At 49.5% G+C, this 17,772-nt stretch overlaps 2 protein-coding genes across 6 annotated transcripts in view; both read left to right on the top strand.

The window, feature by feature from the left end:
* Positions 1-6,197, top strand: part of L3MBTL1 (L3MBTL histone methyl-lysine binding protein 1) — a 58,076-nt gene extending 51,879 nt beyond the window's left edge. For both annotated transcript variants that reach the window (XM_074970242.1, XM_074970241.1), the window contains exon 22: positions 1,006-6,197. In XM_074970242.1, the coding sequence (XP_074826343.1) occupies positions 1,006-1,140 (135 nt within the window). In that variant the 3' untranslated portion in view covers positions 1,141-6,197. The remainder of the gene's footprint in view (positions 1-1,005) is intronic.
* Positions 6,198-9,854: 3,657 nt separating this feature from the next.
* SGK2 (serum/glucocorticoid regulated kinase 2) overlaps positions 9,855-17,772 on the top strand; it is a 35,352-nt gene continuing 27,434 nt past the window's right edge. For all 4 annotated transcript variants that reach the window (XM_074970236.1, XM_074970237.1, XM_074970238.1 and 1 more), the window contains exons 1-2: positions 9,855-9,989; positions 15,169-15,376. In XM_074970236.1, the coding sequence (XP_074826337.1) occupies positions 15,325-15,376 (52 nt within the window). In that variant the 5' untranslated portion in view covers positions 9,855-9,989; positions 15,169-15,324. The remainder of the gene's footprint in view (positions 9,990-15,168; positions 15,377-17,772) is intronic.

Here is a 17,772-nt window from a genome sequence, read left to right as displayed (position 1 = left end):
AAGGGGAATGGGGCTCAGTGCGTCGGTGAGGGGAACAAAGGAAACCCATTTGCAGTTGGAGGGGGGTGGGAGAACAGGCTGCCTACATGGTTTCCTGCCACCATCCTTTGGGACTCTGCCCTGTTGCTGTTAAAGCAACAGTCCTTGAGAGCATTTGTTTGGGATAGCACCAGCGGCCGATTACAGCAGAACCCACTGATAGTGACCTCAGACGTCTGTCTGTCTATCGTGCACATAAGGCACCTCATGGATCTATCCAGATATAGTCAATAGATAGATCCGGCGACACTCCATGTATGGGGCAAGTCTAGTCCCCTGTGAATGGGGTCTTGGGGTAGGAGAGCTCCCAGGGGTCTGTGGGGGAGCAGAGGCAGAGCTGCTCTGTAGGCAGTGCTGCAGCCTTCTCCCAAAAGGCCGATGGGTCTGCTTAGTCCCAGGTCCACCACCCTCTCCCTCAGTTCCTGTTGCTGGATCTCTGTTACTGGGGATTACGTGCCCAGCTGGAGTCCCACTCCCAGGCTATGTTTGCAGCTCCAGTGGTTGCAAAGATTTTGACCCACACACAGAGCATGTCTGACCGAGACTCGTTGGCAGAGAGAATTACTCAGACTCTTGTGCAGAGCTGCTGGGGCTGGTTGACTCTGGGTGCTTCGGTTGCTAGAAGCACCCCACCCTGTCTAGTAGATGGCTGCATTTTTACCTTCTGTGGCACCATTTTCCATTGCCACTTACCAGCCTCCTAATGTGATGCGGCTGGGGAGGAGGCTGGGTTTTTCACTGAGAAGAGGCAGGATCATATGTCCCGTGCTTGTAGCATCCCTAGCTAGTCCATCCCAAGAGCCACCTTGCTGGCCACAACTGTGTGTCTCCCCCTTGGCTTTGAAGGGCATACTTCTTGTTTGAGCACACAGCCCTGAGGGGTGGGAGTGGGGATGGGTAGCTCTGGAGTCCAGATTTCCCGTGAGCATGGTGCACATGCCGGACCCACCCACATCTCTCCTGCAGATGATTGACGGGGAGGCGTTCCTTCTGCTGACACAGGCCGACATCGTCAAGATTATGAGCGTCAAACTGGGCCCAGCACTCAAGATCTACAACGCCATTCTCATGTTCAAAAATGCCGACGACACCTTAAAGTGACCATGCCCCACAGCCTGGGACTGCCCTCAGCACTGCAGCTGCCAAGTTGTCTGTCTGGCTCACTGGAGCAGAGACCTTCCCCACTGCAGCAGTTGTAAAATCCTGCACGCTCCTTCTCTCTCTGAGTCACCTTCTCTGTCCTTGCACCAAACCCATCTCTTTCTGTCTTTCTCTTCCCCTGCCCTGTTACACTTCTCCTCCGGCTTGGCGGGGGAGCTCCAGTCGGGGTACTGCTGACCAGTGCTCTCTCCCACTGATGCTTTTAAAAAGACAGAATGCGGATTTGAGATGGGATGACCCCCCTGCCCTTCAAGCGCTTCTGACTGACCCTGTTCCATAGGATGATGTGTGTGTGTGTGTGTGTGTGTGTGTGTGTGTTTTTCAGGACCGATGAGGTACCAGGGAGAAGGTGTGGGGGCTGAGGGATGGTGGTGCTGCTCAAGAAACCAAGATCAGAAATTTTGGTGATCTCATAAGAAATAAGTTGCCTGCACACACCCCTTCTCTCACATACGTGAGCACACACATGCTCGTTTTAGAGGAATGACTCATTTTCCCTTTTCTTAGCAATTGAAGAGAATTTTCCCAGCATATTTCACTGCGTTGGGGGTGGGTATTTAATGCTCTTTCAACGGGACATTCTCAAGTAGCTTTTGATAACATTCCATTTGTTTTCTCTCCAGTTTTTGTGACTCTCCCTTTGAAGCTGGGCAGTAACTTTGCTTTGCCCCTGCCCTGGTTCACCTTTGCCATGAGGCCAACTTGAATTTTCTTCCATTTCCTTCTGTTTCTCATGGGGAACGAGTCCATAGTGCTATTTATGCTGCAGATTTCTTTGCTGCTGGAGGAGTCAGTGTTTTATTACTATTTATTATTTGTGTTGCAGTAGCAGCTAGGAGCCCAAGTCATGGACCAGGACCCCACTGCGCTAGGGGGCTGTACAAACACAGAACGCAACAATGGTCCCTGCCCCAAAGAGCTTACAGCCTAAGTATAAATATACCAGCCACGTCAGCACAGCTCTGGGAATAAGGCTAGTCAGTTAAGTTGTGCCCACTCTGCTGGATAGGTGGCTGCTCTGCAGCACAGACATCCTCTGCAGAGGTAGAATGGCCTTTTCCTTTCTTTCTCAATGGTGGGGTTTTTATTTTCAGATCTCAGCAGCCCTTCGCTATCAAACTGTAAGAAATTCAAGGTGGGCCAAATTTTTGTCCTTAGCTACTTGACACACATCCCCCTAGGATAAGACTTGCAAACTGCTTTTTCAAAAGACAATCACCTGCTGGTTATTAACAAGACAGTCTCTTGGGATTGGCTAAGAAAAGGTCAGTGCAGGGTGTGTGATGGCGTGCGACCAATTGCCTTTACTCCAGCCACGTAAAAACTTCTTGAAGGACCAATCAGAAGAGGTGTAGGCTGGACAGAGGGACCACAGTCCCCAAACCGCGCTCTGTCAGGTTAGAAACATTTGCGTTCCCAAGGTCTGCAATTCCTTAAAGGAATCGACCTTTTCCTTTGCTTCCCTCCCCTCTCCCCAGTCATTGAAGACAGGGATGAGAGCTCCTACCATATGCACCAGCAACATGTCTCATAGCAACATGGCATATGAAGTCCACTTTCATGTACATATGGGTCAAATTCATGCTAGGCTTCCCATGGAAATGCAGCATTTTGACTCTTTTTATTATTGACTCTTTGGGGTCACATTTGACCTGCCATTCCAATGTTTGCTGCTTGCTATTCATGAGAGATTTTTACACAATTTATGGGGTTTTTTTGTAAGCGTTTGGGTGTGTTTCGCAAGTTCTCTTTCCTTCCCTTTCATTTTCTTCCATCTGTTCAAATGCTGCCATATGTTCATCTGCGGGGAGAAGCGAAATGGGAGGAGAGGAGTTGTGGGCTCTGGACCCAATCCTTCCATAGATGCAGCCTGATCCTCAGCAAATGGTGCCAAACCGGCCTCCACATCCAAAGAGGACCTCTTCTCCTGGGCTGTTGTTGGTTGGGAGGAGAGGAAGTTGAGGAGCGACCTTGGGATACAAACATGGCTTCAGCTTTGGGACTCTCCATATCAACCTCCCCTGACATATTTCCAAACTTCATCCTGAACGCAAGCAAGTATCCTGGTTAGCTCGTTATATCCCCGTACAAGGCTCAGTCAGTGTCTTTATAGGAAGCATCTACTGCAGAGAAAGAAAGGAAGAAGTCTCCTGTTCTCATCAGCTCCATCTCAACCTGCTAAGTGACTACATTCGTCTTTTAGCTAAAGGTGAGCTAAGCAGTCATTGTGCTGGCTGAATGCCAGAGGGGCACTCTGGGTTTGGCACTCGAATGGAGTGTCAGATGCCTGAGTTGTGCTCTGCATTTGAAGCTACAACAAAAGATCGAGTGGTTGGTTCCTGTGGAAGCTGTTCCAGTAAGTGGGCCCATTTTGAAGGGAACAGGAGCTGTAAATGTCCGCCCAGGATTGTCTCCCTAGAATCTCAATGGCCAATGAGATTAAATCTCCTGTTCTATTACTGAGACACTGGGTGAGCTGTTCTCTGGCTACCTGACACCTTACAGACTTTCAGCTGGATTTCTGGGCTCCTGTGAAACTAACTTCCTGATTCCTGCTGAGACTGTAGGCTGTAGCCACCTGAGAGCTCCACGGCCAAACTGTGTCCATCCAACCCTTTCATACAGCTTCTAGGAGATTTACCTGAACTGCTTTCTCACGTCTTTGCAGTGTAACCTGGGACACAGACCGGACTGGACTGGTATGCCCACCTGTAGGAATGGTCTCTCAGGGGGGATTTTCTCGGGTCAGAGCTCTCCAAGAAGATGATCCTCACTGGAAATGTGAAGTGAGATAGAGTGTGTGTCTGTGTGTGTGTGTCTGTGTTAATGACAGCGTTCTTATGTCACGCTCGCTTAGCTGCTGCCTCAACCATGAGTCCATTCCCCTCTTGGGTTGACTATTTCCTGACCTTTGAGGTATGAAGCTTCTGAATTGATCTGGGTGAGAGAAATACAGATTTTGTAGACGGCCAAGGGCTATGTACTGTTAAAGCTTGTAACGTTTTTTTCTTAAAAAGACAAAAACCCAAAGCAGTGTGTGTATGTGAGAGAGAGCGAGAAAATCTATTGATGCTATTTCCTCTACTGTTTGTTCAACTCTGTTTTTTGTGGCACGCTCTCTTCACTGGAGGGATGTGGTTCTTGAGATGTGAACAGCTGGCCATGTGGCAGCAGCTGGATGTGGGGGCAGAAGGACAGCCCTTCCCTGATTGGAACTGGTTGGGAATTATCGTCTAGATGTTTTTTTGTCAGAAAACGTTGACTCATCAAAATTGAAACTTTTGGCGGGAACATACCAGGTCTGATTAAACTTTTGGCGGGAAGGTTCCTCAGGTCCAGGATGGAATTTCTGGTCAAAACTAGAGAGAGATCCCAGAATTCCTTATAACCTCCATTGCTAGGATACACATGGACTTGACCCTGGATCTCCGATAGCCCAGCTCAGTGCCCTTGCTATGGGGCTACGGCGTATTCTGGAGGCGGGGGCTCTCTCTTTTTTTTGAGAAGCTCTGAAAGCTCTCAGTTTTGTCCCAGTGCAGAATGGAATTTTTTTTTTTTTTTAAATCTTAAAAACTGGATGGGCAAAACGTTCCCTGCCCAGCTTTCTCCCTGATCCCGATGGGAGGGCTGAGAAGGAGGAGCTTTATCCTCTGTTCTGAACGCCTCCTAAAAATCACTGTCGGCCTCTGCGGCGCGTTCGTGCCAAGATCTCCTCCCTGTTTTAAACTTGTTAGAAGCTTCGCCAGCTGCGGGAGCCTTGAGGCCCACGCATAGGAAAAGCTAAAGCCCCCGCTGAGGGTCTCAGTCCTTAACCTCCCAACAGACCAAATTTCTCACTGGTGGCACTCTCTGAATCAGTAGTTTCACTAGGGATGAGCTTGGCCCAGGAGTCTTCTCAGCACTCCTTTTGTGGGAGGCTAGAGCAGCTAAAAATGTCTCAAATGGACTTCTGAGTTGCAGTCTCTGGCTATGCCTGCCCATCCTGAGGGAAACAGAGGGAAGTTGGTGGGCCTGGGACCTGGTGTGGCAGAGGTGGCACAGAATTATCTGCTGGGGCCAGGTAGGACAATCAGCCAGCCTTCGCCCCTGTGACGGCAGCAAATTCCCCTCTCACGTTATAGCCCCCAGTGACCGTTGCCATCTGGTGCTGACAACAGCTACGTTGACTGTGATTGTGACACTCTGCTGCCCTGGGAAGGCTGCCAGCATTATGTGTGAGCTCAGCCAGGCGGTGGGGTTGGCCCCTGCCGTGGTTCTCATTCCCATAATCCCCATGCCTGCCCAGCAGCCAGGCCCATGGGACAGGAGAAGAGCACAGTCCGCACGCTTCTAGGATTTGTACGACTTTTACCAGATACAAAGTGTCCCTGGGAGCAACTCTCGCTTCTGGAGCGACCTGGTAGAACATGGGCCGGGAAGGGGGGGGCTGTTCTGGTCCTGTCCAGAAAGTGTCTGCCCAGTGTCCTGAGGAACTCCCCAAGTCAGCAGGGCTGACTATAGGATTTTGGGGACACTCAGTCTCTTTCCCCCATTTCCTCCCCATCCCTTTTCCTCCTTTATTCTCCCCCCCCCGCCTCCATGTGAGGGGATGGAGAAGGGAGCAGCAGACCCCTTTCCCAGATTCCCATGGCAGACAGAAAGTCTGATGCCCGGTTCTTTAATGACAGCCTGTCAGCTAGACAGCCCATCGCTCTTCCCTTGGCTAGCCTGGAGATAGCAGAGAGCCTGTCACCACATGGACAGCCTGAGGCAGGGCCGGTTGGAGCAAACGGGACCGTGGACCTCAGTGGGGTTTGGATCAGGCCCCTGTAAGGCAACACGGTCCCATGTCCAATTCAGGTCTGTTCCCAAGAGTGGTGGTGTCTCTTGATGGTGGGTTGGGTGGTAGTTCTGCAGATCAGGAGGTTGGGAGGAGCAGCTTTCAGCTGTCAGGCTGGGATTTATTCCTTCCCAATCACACACTGGTAATGGGGCAGCATCTTGCTAAAGTCAGAAACTTTGGGGGTGGGGGAACAGACTAGCTTAGAACTCGGGGGGGGGGGGGGAAGAATGGGGTGTCCCATCTTTTGTTTCTTTCCAGAACTATGAGAGCCAAGCTATTTCTGCACCAACTTCAAGCACTTTTTAAAAAGAAAATAAATCCAAATTGTCCAGGAGGTTAGGTAGCTAGGAGAACTCAAGGAGAACCTTTGGACTTGAGTGCAATGGCGGAAATCAAAAAGAGGAGGAGAGAGCCTTTGGAAGCCATTACTTGGCTGGCTTTTCTTCTTCCTGTTGTCATAATTTCTTGGGCTGACGGTTTATCCCGCAGTGCCAAGGAAAGGGTACTAGTAGAAGGCTGCAGCCTGGTTCTACCCAGCCCCCCCCCCTTTATTTTGGGGAGTGGGTTTGCTGTTATTTGGTTGGGGGGAAAGGGGCTTGTGTTTTGGAAGGGGTGTGTGAATGACAACAAAGCTTTTTTGCACTTTCATTCATTTTGCACTCATTTAATTTCTGTTTTTGTTTTTGGGGGATTGGCACCTTTTGTGTGTGTGTGTTTTCATGACGAAATACTCTCGTCGTCGTTGGTGCAGCTATTCTGGAACTTTGTGTCCTGAGTATACAGAGGATTAACAAACAAACAAATCAAGATGTGATGTGTTTTTGTCAGTGTTTTAAAATACAATAAATCAATGTGAGCGATGGAATTATACAAAGCTGGTGCCTGGTTATTAATTCTTAGCCCACGTTTGGCCCTTTTCAGTCAGACCTCTCCAAGTGCTCTACAAAAAAAGGTAAGTGTCTTTATCCCCATTTTGCAGAAAGGGAAACCAAGGCTAAAGAGGAAAAGTGATTTGCCCACGGTCATATAACAGAGCTAGGAACAGAAGCCAGGTCTCCTGACTCTCAGCATAGTATTCTGTCTATTGGCCCATGCTGCCTCTTACTGCACAAGGTGCTGATTAAGACAGAATAATGCACAGCCCCAGCCACCAATTAAAGTTAGGCCAGGAGCGCAAAGACCAGGCACATACCACATGGAGGACAATGGTAGATGAAGTCCAGGGCCAGAGGCTGATCTCGGTTATAGCACTGAATGACATAGTCGCTCTGGATTTGCACCATTGGAATACAGCAGAATTGGTCTCCACGGGGGGCAGAGTCTCTCTTCACCATTTCTGGCTGGGGCAGATGCCCACTGGAAGGCTGTGCAGAAGTCCTGTAGGGTAAGGGGAGGCTTGACTACAGGAGGGGTGGCTGATCCATGCCCGAGGAGAGAAAGGGTGCTCCAAGCCCAGGGGAGCCCATGAAGTGGTGCAAGGACAAGAAAGGGAGCAGGCCACAAAGGCAGCAGAGAGGAATGAAGTTCCCCATCTGACCCCATCCCCCTGCCTCTCCAGTAGCACAGCCAGAGGGGCTGGTAGCTCAGGGCTCTGTCTCCTCAGCAGCAGAGCCAGAGGGGAAGCAATGCTACACAACCCCTCTGCCCCCTGGTTGCTCTCGCTTCTGGGCGGGCTCTCAGCCTACCTTGCCTCACCTCAGGCTTTTGGCTTGGGATTGTTTGGGGAGGGATTTCTTGGACCAGCAGGATGAGCTCAGAAATCTCAGAGGTGCCATGAATGCCGTAATTGGCACAACTGCCAAAGGGCCAAGGAGAGGCAGGTCTGGGTGGAGAGACTGTAAACCCAACTGCTGCCGAGGAGCCCCCATCTCCCATCAGTGTGCTCTGCGGCTCCCTCTCCGTTTGACCCTGTGAGTCTGCTTGTCTCTCTAATATCCCGGGACTGATACGGCTACAACTTCACCGCCAACATCTAGCTGGGGGTGTTTTCCCTTCAGGCCAGAGTTCTTGTCGTGCCTCAGCTGCTGTGAAGGAAGGGTGGGGCAGGCCGTCGACATACGGCTGTGGAAAATTCCACTCTGCCTGCAAAGCCACAATACCATGATTCATACCAGCCCCTTAATGCCCCCAGCACAGGCGTGGGGCATGAGAGATCTTTAAGCAACTGCTGAGCTGTCTGATATGATAAGATCTCCTTTGCATACCAGCATCTGCTGCCATGTTCAAGAGGCGCAGACAGAAATATCTGTGCAAGTTAAACAGTGCCCTAAGGGCCAAGGCAACCACTGATTCGCTCTGTGAAGGCAAAACTTCTGGCATCCGGCTTTCTTACCAGAGGAGAGTTCCTATTCCCCAGTAATCTGTGGCAGCAGGGGATACAGCCAAGTCTGACCGATTCCAAGCCTTGTAGAACAAAGCATGTACAGTCCGTCTCTGAGAGGGGTTTAAGCTGCCCCAGAGTTCGGGGTGCTGGAATCCAGCACCTTGATTCAGTGCATTAGAGAGTTAGGACTAGCTGCAAAGTCTAGCCTTCCCCAGCTGTAACCGGTGTCCCTCAGTCGGTTGGCTCCCTGCTGTATACTGCCCCCAAAAAGTACTGTGTCCTTGTAGCAGATTATAACGAAAGTTGGTCGGGAGTTTTTTGATTAACCGTTTTTTTTTGCTGGAAAAAAAGCAGATTAATCTAAACCTAAGCTGTTTGTGAAACGGGTTTTGATGAGTCTCCTGACTTGTCTAACTTTTGAGAAAAAAGTTTCAAAGTTGTTGAAAAGTCCTGTTTTGACATGTTCAAGCAGAAAAGTATTGGGGACTTTTTCTAGTTGAAACCACTTTTTGTTTTGAAATGTTAGTTTTGTTTTGTTTTTTAAGGAACAACTTCAAAAACAAAACAAAATGTATTGAACATGATCAAAGCAAAATGTTTTGATTGACCTGGATGGAATTTTTGCAACAATTTCTGTGATGTCAATTTTTGTCCCAATTCAAGATGGGAACTTTTTTTGACATCTCCAAAATATTCCCGACATGGGAAAGTCATTTCCTGCCAAGCTGTAATTGTAACATACAGCCAGGAGCTGGAGACACCAACCTTTCTGGTGGGAAAGCCTTTTACGCTCCCATTCAGGAGTATCTTTATCTCCATAGAAACTATACCAAATCCTCACTTTTTCATGGTTCTTCATACACCTGTGACGATTCCATACAGAGCTGCAGGAGGATTGTAGGGGGCTATAAATCGCAAGGCTATTAGGGAGCCATGAGAAGAGGAGAATCCAGCATTTGATGGGGACCTTCACTGATATCATCCCACTTCCATGTTCTAGCTGTTAGCAGATGGATTGTGTCCGGATTCAGGACTTCTGACATTCCCCTGCCGCTCTTGCTGCCAGCGTTTAGCAGAAAGAAAAGGAGTACTTGTGGCACCTTAGAGACTAACCAATTTATTTGAGCATAAGCTTTCGTGAGCTACAGCTCAAATAAATTGGTTAGTCTCTAAGGTGCCACAAGTCCTCCTTTTCTTTTTGCGAATACAGACTAACACGGCTGCTACTCTGAAACCAGCGTTTAGCAGGTGCCACATGCCTAATTACCTCAGCTAGTGCCCAGCATGTGACCTGCCTTCAGAAAACAGAGCACTTTGTTCAGACCTTTTTCACTTCTTTCCTCTGTGATGAGCTGCCCTCTAATTCTTCAGCAGGAGATTTGTCCTCACACACCCCCTCCCCTCCCCCCGAGTGGCTCTCCGGGACCTCTTTGTCCCCGCAGAGCAATGGCAGGGTAATAATTTACTTCCTGGCATAGGCCACTCCTTGAGAATATTCCTTTGACCTTCAGACTAACTCACCAAAACAAAAACACAGAGAGGTAAATAACACCCTTATGCAACTGGTACTAGTTAGCACACTCGGCTTCCTCCAGTGCTGCGTGACTGGACAGCTCTGCCTGCTTGACTGTCTCCTTTTGGCAGGTAACACTTTGGTTTATCTACTTATTTATTCCCTGGTGGTCCCTTATTCTGGGGCACAGAAAGGAGCTGGTTTGAGGGAAGCCTGGTCCTCGATCATGGACTATCCCATACAGGGGTGTCAGCAGGCGTGGTGGAACAATTTATATAGTGGGGGGTGCTGCGAGGCATTGAACCAAACTGTAAACCCTGTATATAATGGAAACCACTTCAAGCCAGGGAGTGCTGAAACACCTACAGCACCCCTAGTTCCAGCACCTATGGGTGTCAGAATCTAGGGCCAGAGAAGAGTTGACTTTGGGGAGGGCTGGCTCTTGGGCACAGACTTGTTGCTACAGGGGTGGCAGCAGCAGGCAGGAGAGGCTGATTTCAGAAGCATGCTTGTTCCCCTCTTCAAAATGATCAAACTCTCAGCAATACTGAATAGAGGTGGGAAAAGCTGCTTTGGGAGGGAAGGTTTCTCTTGCTTTGGAGAGTGGTGTCGGGCGTTCTCTCTCCCAGAAGGGAAGAGCCACCATGTGCTCAGAGTAGCGGTTTCCTGTCACGTCCCCCCATCACCCTCATTGTTTTGTCTGCCCCTCAGAGCTGATTTTTCCAGGATCCATTTTCAATAAGAAGCAGCCAGAGGCATTTTATGTTATACAGTATGTGTAAATTCCTATTTAAAAAACAGAAAGGGCAGGGATACCTGGATACAAAGCTAAACTCCCAGGGCAATCCAAATCAGCCAGGGCCAAGAAAACCAAGTCCTTAAGCCATGACAGCCAGGGCTGTGTCTGCACTAGGATTTTCAGCTGGCTCCCTCTCAGCCCCTCTGGAACTGGTGCTCAATTGGTTGTCCCGCTGGTGTGTGCAGGGTGAGTGGAGTTCAACAACACCCCCCCCCTCCCATTTTAACAGCACAGCCTCATTCTAACACTGGCACCATGAGTGAGTTCAACACCAGCCCACTGGAGAATAAGGGGGACACGTTATCAAGCACAGCAGGGGATTGCAGCACAGACAGACACAAGTATTCCACTTTATTTCAACAGCTAGCAGCAGGGCAGCAAGCTGTCAGGGTTGGGGGTTTAACCCCTAGTGGGGCTTACTCTGCACTTGGGATAATGGCTTTCGTCAACAGTTTAAGCATTGCTTGGTCCAATCTAGACTGGTCCGCCCAAGACCGATCCCTATAGACATAGGAACATGGACAATGCCAGCCTGCAGCAGCCCCCCAGTCCATCTAGCTCAGCATCCTCCTGCTGACAGCAACCATCACTAGCTGCTTCCCAGAGTGACAGATCTTTGTGTGTATGTGTGTGTGTGTGTGGGGGGGAGATTAAAACATCCTTCCCCATGCCTTGTGAGTTAGAATGGGCAGAGTCAGACCAACATCCTCTCCTCTGACGGAGGAGTTGGCGCCCGTGCAGCATGGGGAAGGGATGTGGCCAGTAAAATGGCAGATCCCCTAGGTCTGCTCTGCTGCATGTGAGAAGCACCCTGGGGTTTAGCAGAAAGGAAAGGGAGTGGGCCCGGCTGGAATTTTGAGACGTGCTCAGCACCCTCAACTGGGCCAGGTTTTTAGCAGATAGGGTGCTGTGCTTTTTTGAATATTTGCTCATAAGTATCATTGTAGCAACCTCAGGGTGCTGAGCCCTTCTGGAAAATCTGGTCTGTATGGTGGGTGCTGAGCACTTGTAAATCAGGTCCTGAGTGCTGCTGAAAGGCTGCCCCTAGGTCCTTTTCTTCATTACTGTGATTGAGCTGGAGTTTTGGCCTTGTGCAGTGGCCCTTTGAGTTAGGTTATTTAAAAAGGTGTCCCACGCGGTGGTGGGGGAACGATGACATTACAGCTGGGTGCCCCATTTTACATTTTTCTGCTGAATGAAGAAGGCCTGGAAGCTTTGTTAGAAAATCTCCTGCATTTTACATTAGCAGTTCAGATCTTATCTACCCTGAAACCATATAGAGAAATAGAAAGCTATTGATTAAGGTCAAACAACTGTGCAGGGGGGAGGCAGATTGTTTAAAATTCTTTGTTTGCTTACTTTTGTTAATATTAACATTAAGCCAAACACCTAATAAACACTTGGAAGAAAGAAAGTCTTTGTGAAAACATTAACAGCACTCCTTTAATTAAGGTTTGAGAAATCTCCCACTATTAATGTGAGACCTCCAGGAAAAACCAGGGGGCACCAGATTTTTGATATTCGTGATATTTTAAAGGTAAAACAAAATAGAAAATAATACTTTAAAAATCCCCACCCATCAACAAAAATCTGCTCGCTCAATCATTCTTATTCCTCATAAAGAGGGAATATCCAATTTTTAAGAAATTACCTTGCTATTCTATTATATATAGGTTCTTATACCACCCTTAGCACTGTAATATCTGAGCACCTTCCAGAAGCGCATTAAGCATTTGTAGGTCATCTTTTCATGGCTGGCTGCAGGTAACTTATCTTGTATGCTAAAGAAATGTGTATTAATCTTGTTTGGACCATGTAGATTCTGGTTCATGTGGGCAGTGTCGTTCGGCTCAAGACTGTGATACATTTATAATGATGATGGTTATTATTATTATATAAGTGAATGTCTACAGACTGCAGTTCTCTATAAAACAGCCTCTGAAGGAGTGTCCACAACATTTGGAAGCGGATGTGTGTGAGTGTGTACGTGCTTGTTTCTGTGTCAGGGGATGTGTACGCTACAGAGACTACACCGAGATAGCCATGTTGCCATAGCTATTCCAGCATAACCCTGTTGTGTGGATGCAGCCGACCCTGATGGAAGCGGTTTTTCCATGTAGGAACACCTTGTGCCTGAACACTGGTAGCTACGTTGGTGAAAACTTTCTTCCATGGATATAGCTGTGGCTACACTGGGAGTTCGGTCATCAGAGCTATGCTGGTCAGGGGTGTGGTTTTTAAAGACCCCTCACCAAAGTAGCTATGTTGACCTTGCTTTAAAATGTATGAGTTGTTTATGTATGTGAGTACTTCTCTGTGTGGGGGCGGGAGTTGGGCTGGACTGGGTTGGATAGGAACAGATGTTGCCTTCAGCTGTCTTGCAGTGGAGAGAGGTAAGCGTTCCTAGTACAGACATGGCCTCAGATGGCAATCCTTACAAATTAACCTCTTCCTGGCTCTCTTTACCTGCTAGGCAGGTCTAATCATTTCAAGGGGGTCTCGAATACAACAGCAGGAGTAAATGTGGGTCTAATGAGGGAGCAGCAAAGAGATACAAATTCCCAAATATGCACTTAATCTGACAAAATACTCACCCTGAGTTATGAGGTAATAACAGCTGATTGCAGACCCATGTGTTGTGGTTGATAAACGCCCCAGGGGGTCCAGAGCTCACTCTTGTATGTGCCAAAGCTGTGAACCAGTGCTCGCTGATACCACATGCAGTTCATTTAAGAACCAGGGAAAGGTGAGGGGTTTAAAATCTTTTAAGAATCATGCTACCAGTTACATCAGGGCAACACCGTTGGCTTGGATGGAGTCACACGGCACTTTAAAAGGCACTGGGTGCTTAGCAGCTGCTGTCTGAAACCTGGCCTGGTTTATAGCCCGGGCACAAAAGGGACCCAGTGTCATAAGCTGAAAGCAACTCTCATCTAGGTCAGCTGCTGCCTTAATGTCAGAAGAAGAAGTTGGCTGTTTAATATTTAATTGCAATGTTTAATCATTAAAGAGCCTTGTTCCTCTTCTGACAATTAAGTCGGTATCAAAGGGGAAGAAGGCATAGCACATTCTCTCACCTTCGCTGCTGCAGGCATGGCAAAAGCAATATAATTCCTCAGCAAGAAAGCCTGTCTGTGAAGACACAGTTTATAGCTCACTCCTGCTTATTAGGCCTTGCGCCATCATGGGGCCTTTCCTGATGCTGGGCTGGGAAATGGGAGCTCAAGGGCCAGAGTCACTCCTGGGGTAAGTGGAGGTAATTCCCATTGAAACCAAAAGGACTGCACCTATTAAAGCCTCTGAATTAATCTGATTAGTTAATAGGCCTAACTCACCCTTAGTGCAATGCACTGAATTGGTGGGACTGTAGCGAAGATCAGAGTGGCCCAGTTGTGTGCGTACATCACACTGGAAATTAAACGGTCAATGCCATTCAGTAGCCTGCACTTTGTAACATGACCAAGGGCTGGATCGGCCCCTAGTGATTGCTCTGAGTTAAGAGACAGGTTCACCCCTGGGCTGGCAAAGGTGCTAACCCAGAGAGGAGAGGCAGCTCATGCCTTGCCTATTCAATGTCTGTTGGGGCCAGCACGGCCCCACGGCACAGGCTAGGACTGCTTCAAGGGCCTCTGTGTGACTTTGTGAGAATACAACACTGCCAGGGAGCGGGTCTGCCCCCACCACACCCGCTCAAACTTCTTACCGACCCCTGGCCTGCCCTGCTTCACCTCCACTCTGCCCTGGAATTTGCCCCAAGCTGGCAGAGTTGACCGTGCACCAGGCACAGAGGACCCGAGCCCTGGGCATTATGTCTGCCCTATGGGCCGGCCCCTAGCTGGCACAAAGGGTCACCTGGGGACAAAGCCAGTAGGGCGGTGGATGGGAGCGGTCTTCTTTCTTACCAGGCAGCTCCCAGGGAGAGAGGTTGCAGAGACACCTGCCCACTAGCCTTTCAGTCATGCAGGTTAGCAGCCCTCTGTGGCTGGCTGGCTGGCTGCTGCCTCAGGGAACTACTGCCCCTTCAGGAGTGTGGCCAGTTCCCAGCTCCAGGCTGACTCTACAGAAGGGAACCGGTCCTTGTAATCAATACACAAAAATAGTTACTCATGATTCACTGATTGTACATTGCAATTACACCATTCTTTTCATTTCCACCGGGCTGTACAAACAGCGGGGCCAGCCTGATCCTTGGTGCAGTCCCACTGAAGTCAGTGCATTTGCACCAAGGATGAATTTGGCCGATTAACTAATCAGAGCAATTAAATACTCAAGTCCTTACCAGGTAACAGAAAAGCCCAGCCCCATGGATTTACCAAACACATTGTAAACCTCTTACCTTGTCTGGGAATCAGTCAATACCCACTGTGATGTTAGGGGATGGTGTCTAGTAAAGGCAGCCTCTTGGGGTGTGCTCCTGAGACCAGGAGCTAATGTTCTGAGCGTGCTAGCCCATCTCTGGGCACGTGCTCTGCTGGCATCCAGCCTGTGTGACCTGACCTTCATCTTCACAGGGGAAGGCCAAGAAACCGCACAGCTTCTGCGAGCCTCCCTGCCGGACGTCTACCTGCCTCCTGGACCCTGAGGAAGTGGAGCCTACTCACCTGGTGCCAATTACTGAATTGCTAGCAGAGTTTCTCAGGCAGCGTGCATCTCTTTGGGCTGACTTTATGCCCATGCCCCGGCCAGAGACCCCCTCCACAGCACTAGGGAAGACTAAGGGTAATGAACTTGACCGGTACATATTTCAAAAGTCAAGCGACTCTCCGGGCCTGACTGTGTGAGCTGTGGGGCCCCAAGTGCAGGGTGGATGGATGGATGGATGGGTGGGTGGGAGGGAGGGAGTGGAGGGGGGAATGAGGCTGGGAATTGCCTCCCACTTCAGTATCAGGGCTGGAAAACAGGTGGCCAACGGGAACTGGGCCATGATGTGAGTTGCTTTTAGGGGCCCTGCATTAACCTCAGCAACTCACAACCCACTGTCCCCTAGACGTCTGACCCCAAGCCCATTGACGTCAATGGGAGCCCCCTGACTTCTCCAAAGCTCAGCGGTTCTAGGCAGTCACTTGACTGGCTTTAAGCTCAGCCCTGCAGTTTTTCTGTGGCCTGACATAATGTCGACCAGAGGGAGGGTTGTAATATTGCTAGACATTGAGTCTGGACAGTAACCTCACAGCTGTATTGGTTGACTCTGCAAGCAGGGCTGAGCTGTGCAGTACGTGGGCTGTAGCTTTATAATGCCTACAGCATGGGATGGACTGCAGACGAGGCCTTTCAGTCAGGTCCTATGGCTCTCCGAGGCCATGACCTTAAATGGCAGCACCAACGGCCTTGAGTGTGCCTCAGCTCTCTCTGAGCTGGAAGCCTGTGGCCCTGAACCCCGGCGCGTGCCTACATTATGGAGACTATACTGGCATTTCCATCAGGGGTTTCCATCAGGGTAAGAACGCGATTGCCCCGAACGATGAAGCATGCTTCTGTTGACCTAGCTGTGTCTACTCAGGGTTATGCTGGCATTGCTACACAGGCCAGGGGTGTAGCTTTTCACGCCCCTGTGCTGATATAACTTTCAAGAGTAGACCAAGACTAAGGATCTGGCACTTCATTGGCAAAACTTTTGTTGTTCAGGGGTGTTACCTCCCTCCCCCCCCCCCCCATGACAAAAGTTTTACTAACAAAAAGCGCTGGTGCGAACAGCTCTCCTGCTGACAAAGCTGCTGCCACTCGTGGGGGGTGGAAGTTTTCTGTCTGCAGGAGAGCTCTCTCCTGCCGACAAACAGCAGCTACGCCGCGTGGCTTTTAACGGCATGGCTGTAGCAGCACAGCTGTGGCGCAAAAAGCCTCATAGTGTAGCCATAGCCTTAGTGTTAAGGACCTAGTGAAACCTGCCCTGGGGTCAGACTGGCAATGCCTCTTCATTGGGAAGGAGGAAGAGAGCAATCTGGACTGGATTTCTGGGAGCAGCTGAAACAGATCCTGAGGCCTGGCCTACGCTACAGAGTTAGGTCACCGTAAGGCAGCTTACGTCACCCTAACTCTGTAAGCGTCTACAGTCCAATGGTGCGCCTGCTGATGTAAGTTGCCCACTACACCGACCTAATAACGCCACCTCCACGAGAGGCGTAGCACTAAGGTCGATGTTAGGGCAATGCAGTGTCCCTCTACACGCTGCATTGCTTACATCGTCTGTTGGCTGCCAGCCCTACGCAGGGCTCACAGGTAGAACCCCGCTAGCTGGGGGAGCCCCCACCACAGCTGGAGCCCCCAGCCCTGGGGCTGTCAGCCCCTGGCAGTGGGGCCTCTGCTGTCAGTGCCCCACACATTTAAGCCGGTGGATGTGCTCTGGTGAGGACATGCACTGCTGACAGCAGGAGCACAGTGTGGACGTGAACCACCACTGTAATTGCTGCGGTGACTGTATGTTAACTTACCTCAAGTCAACTGATTTTTGTAGTGTAGACATGCCCTGAGTCATTGGGCAGGGTTCTTTTAGTCCCATTAATTCTCCCTTATGTAAAACTTTCCTGCTTCCTTTATCCCACTTGTTGGCAGGAGACTATCTTCACAGAGTCCTGATTTCCCATTAGTTCCTAAAGAACCAAAAATTCCCCCTTGCCCATTGTTTTAGGAACCCCTCTGGCTTTCCGCTCTTTTACCCCAGTCTTTTCTTGTGCTCAGTTCCTTCCTCAGCTTTGGGAGAGGCTAATCCTGCCTCCCCAGCCTTTGCTCACCTGGAGTCACAGTTTCAGGCATCTGTGCCTCATTTGCACCTACAAGGTGAGCACAAAAATGGTGTGTGTGCATGTGCAAAAGGAGCATGCCTTTACAAGGGATTTGGCATGGCCTAGTGATTAGAGCAGGGGAACTGAAGTCAAAGGGAAAAAATCAGAAGAGCATAAAAGTATACATAGAAGGGAAAAAAATCACAATTAAAAACATGTAATGTAAAGGCTTTTGACTGGATTAATTTCCCAGAGTTGGATGCAGTGGAAGTGCCTTTCTGTTTATCCCTTTTGGATTTGTTATACATACAGTGTTAAGGCCAGAATTATGATTGCACCTACAGGCCTCTTCCCTAGAGCAGGGTCCCCTTGTGCTTGGCTGTACGCATGGAGTGT

This window comes from Natator depressus, chromosome 13 (assembly GCF_965152275.1).
Source record: "Natator depressus isolate rNatDep1 chromosome 13, rNatDep2.hap1, whole genome shotgun sequence".
Classification (NCBI taxonomy): Eukaryota; Metazoa; Chordata; order Testudines; family Cheloniidae; genus Natator; species Natator depressus.
The sequence above is the reverse complement of the archived record's forward strand: the minus strand, read 5'-3'. Positions and strand labels throughout refer to the sequence as shown.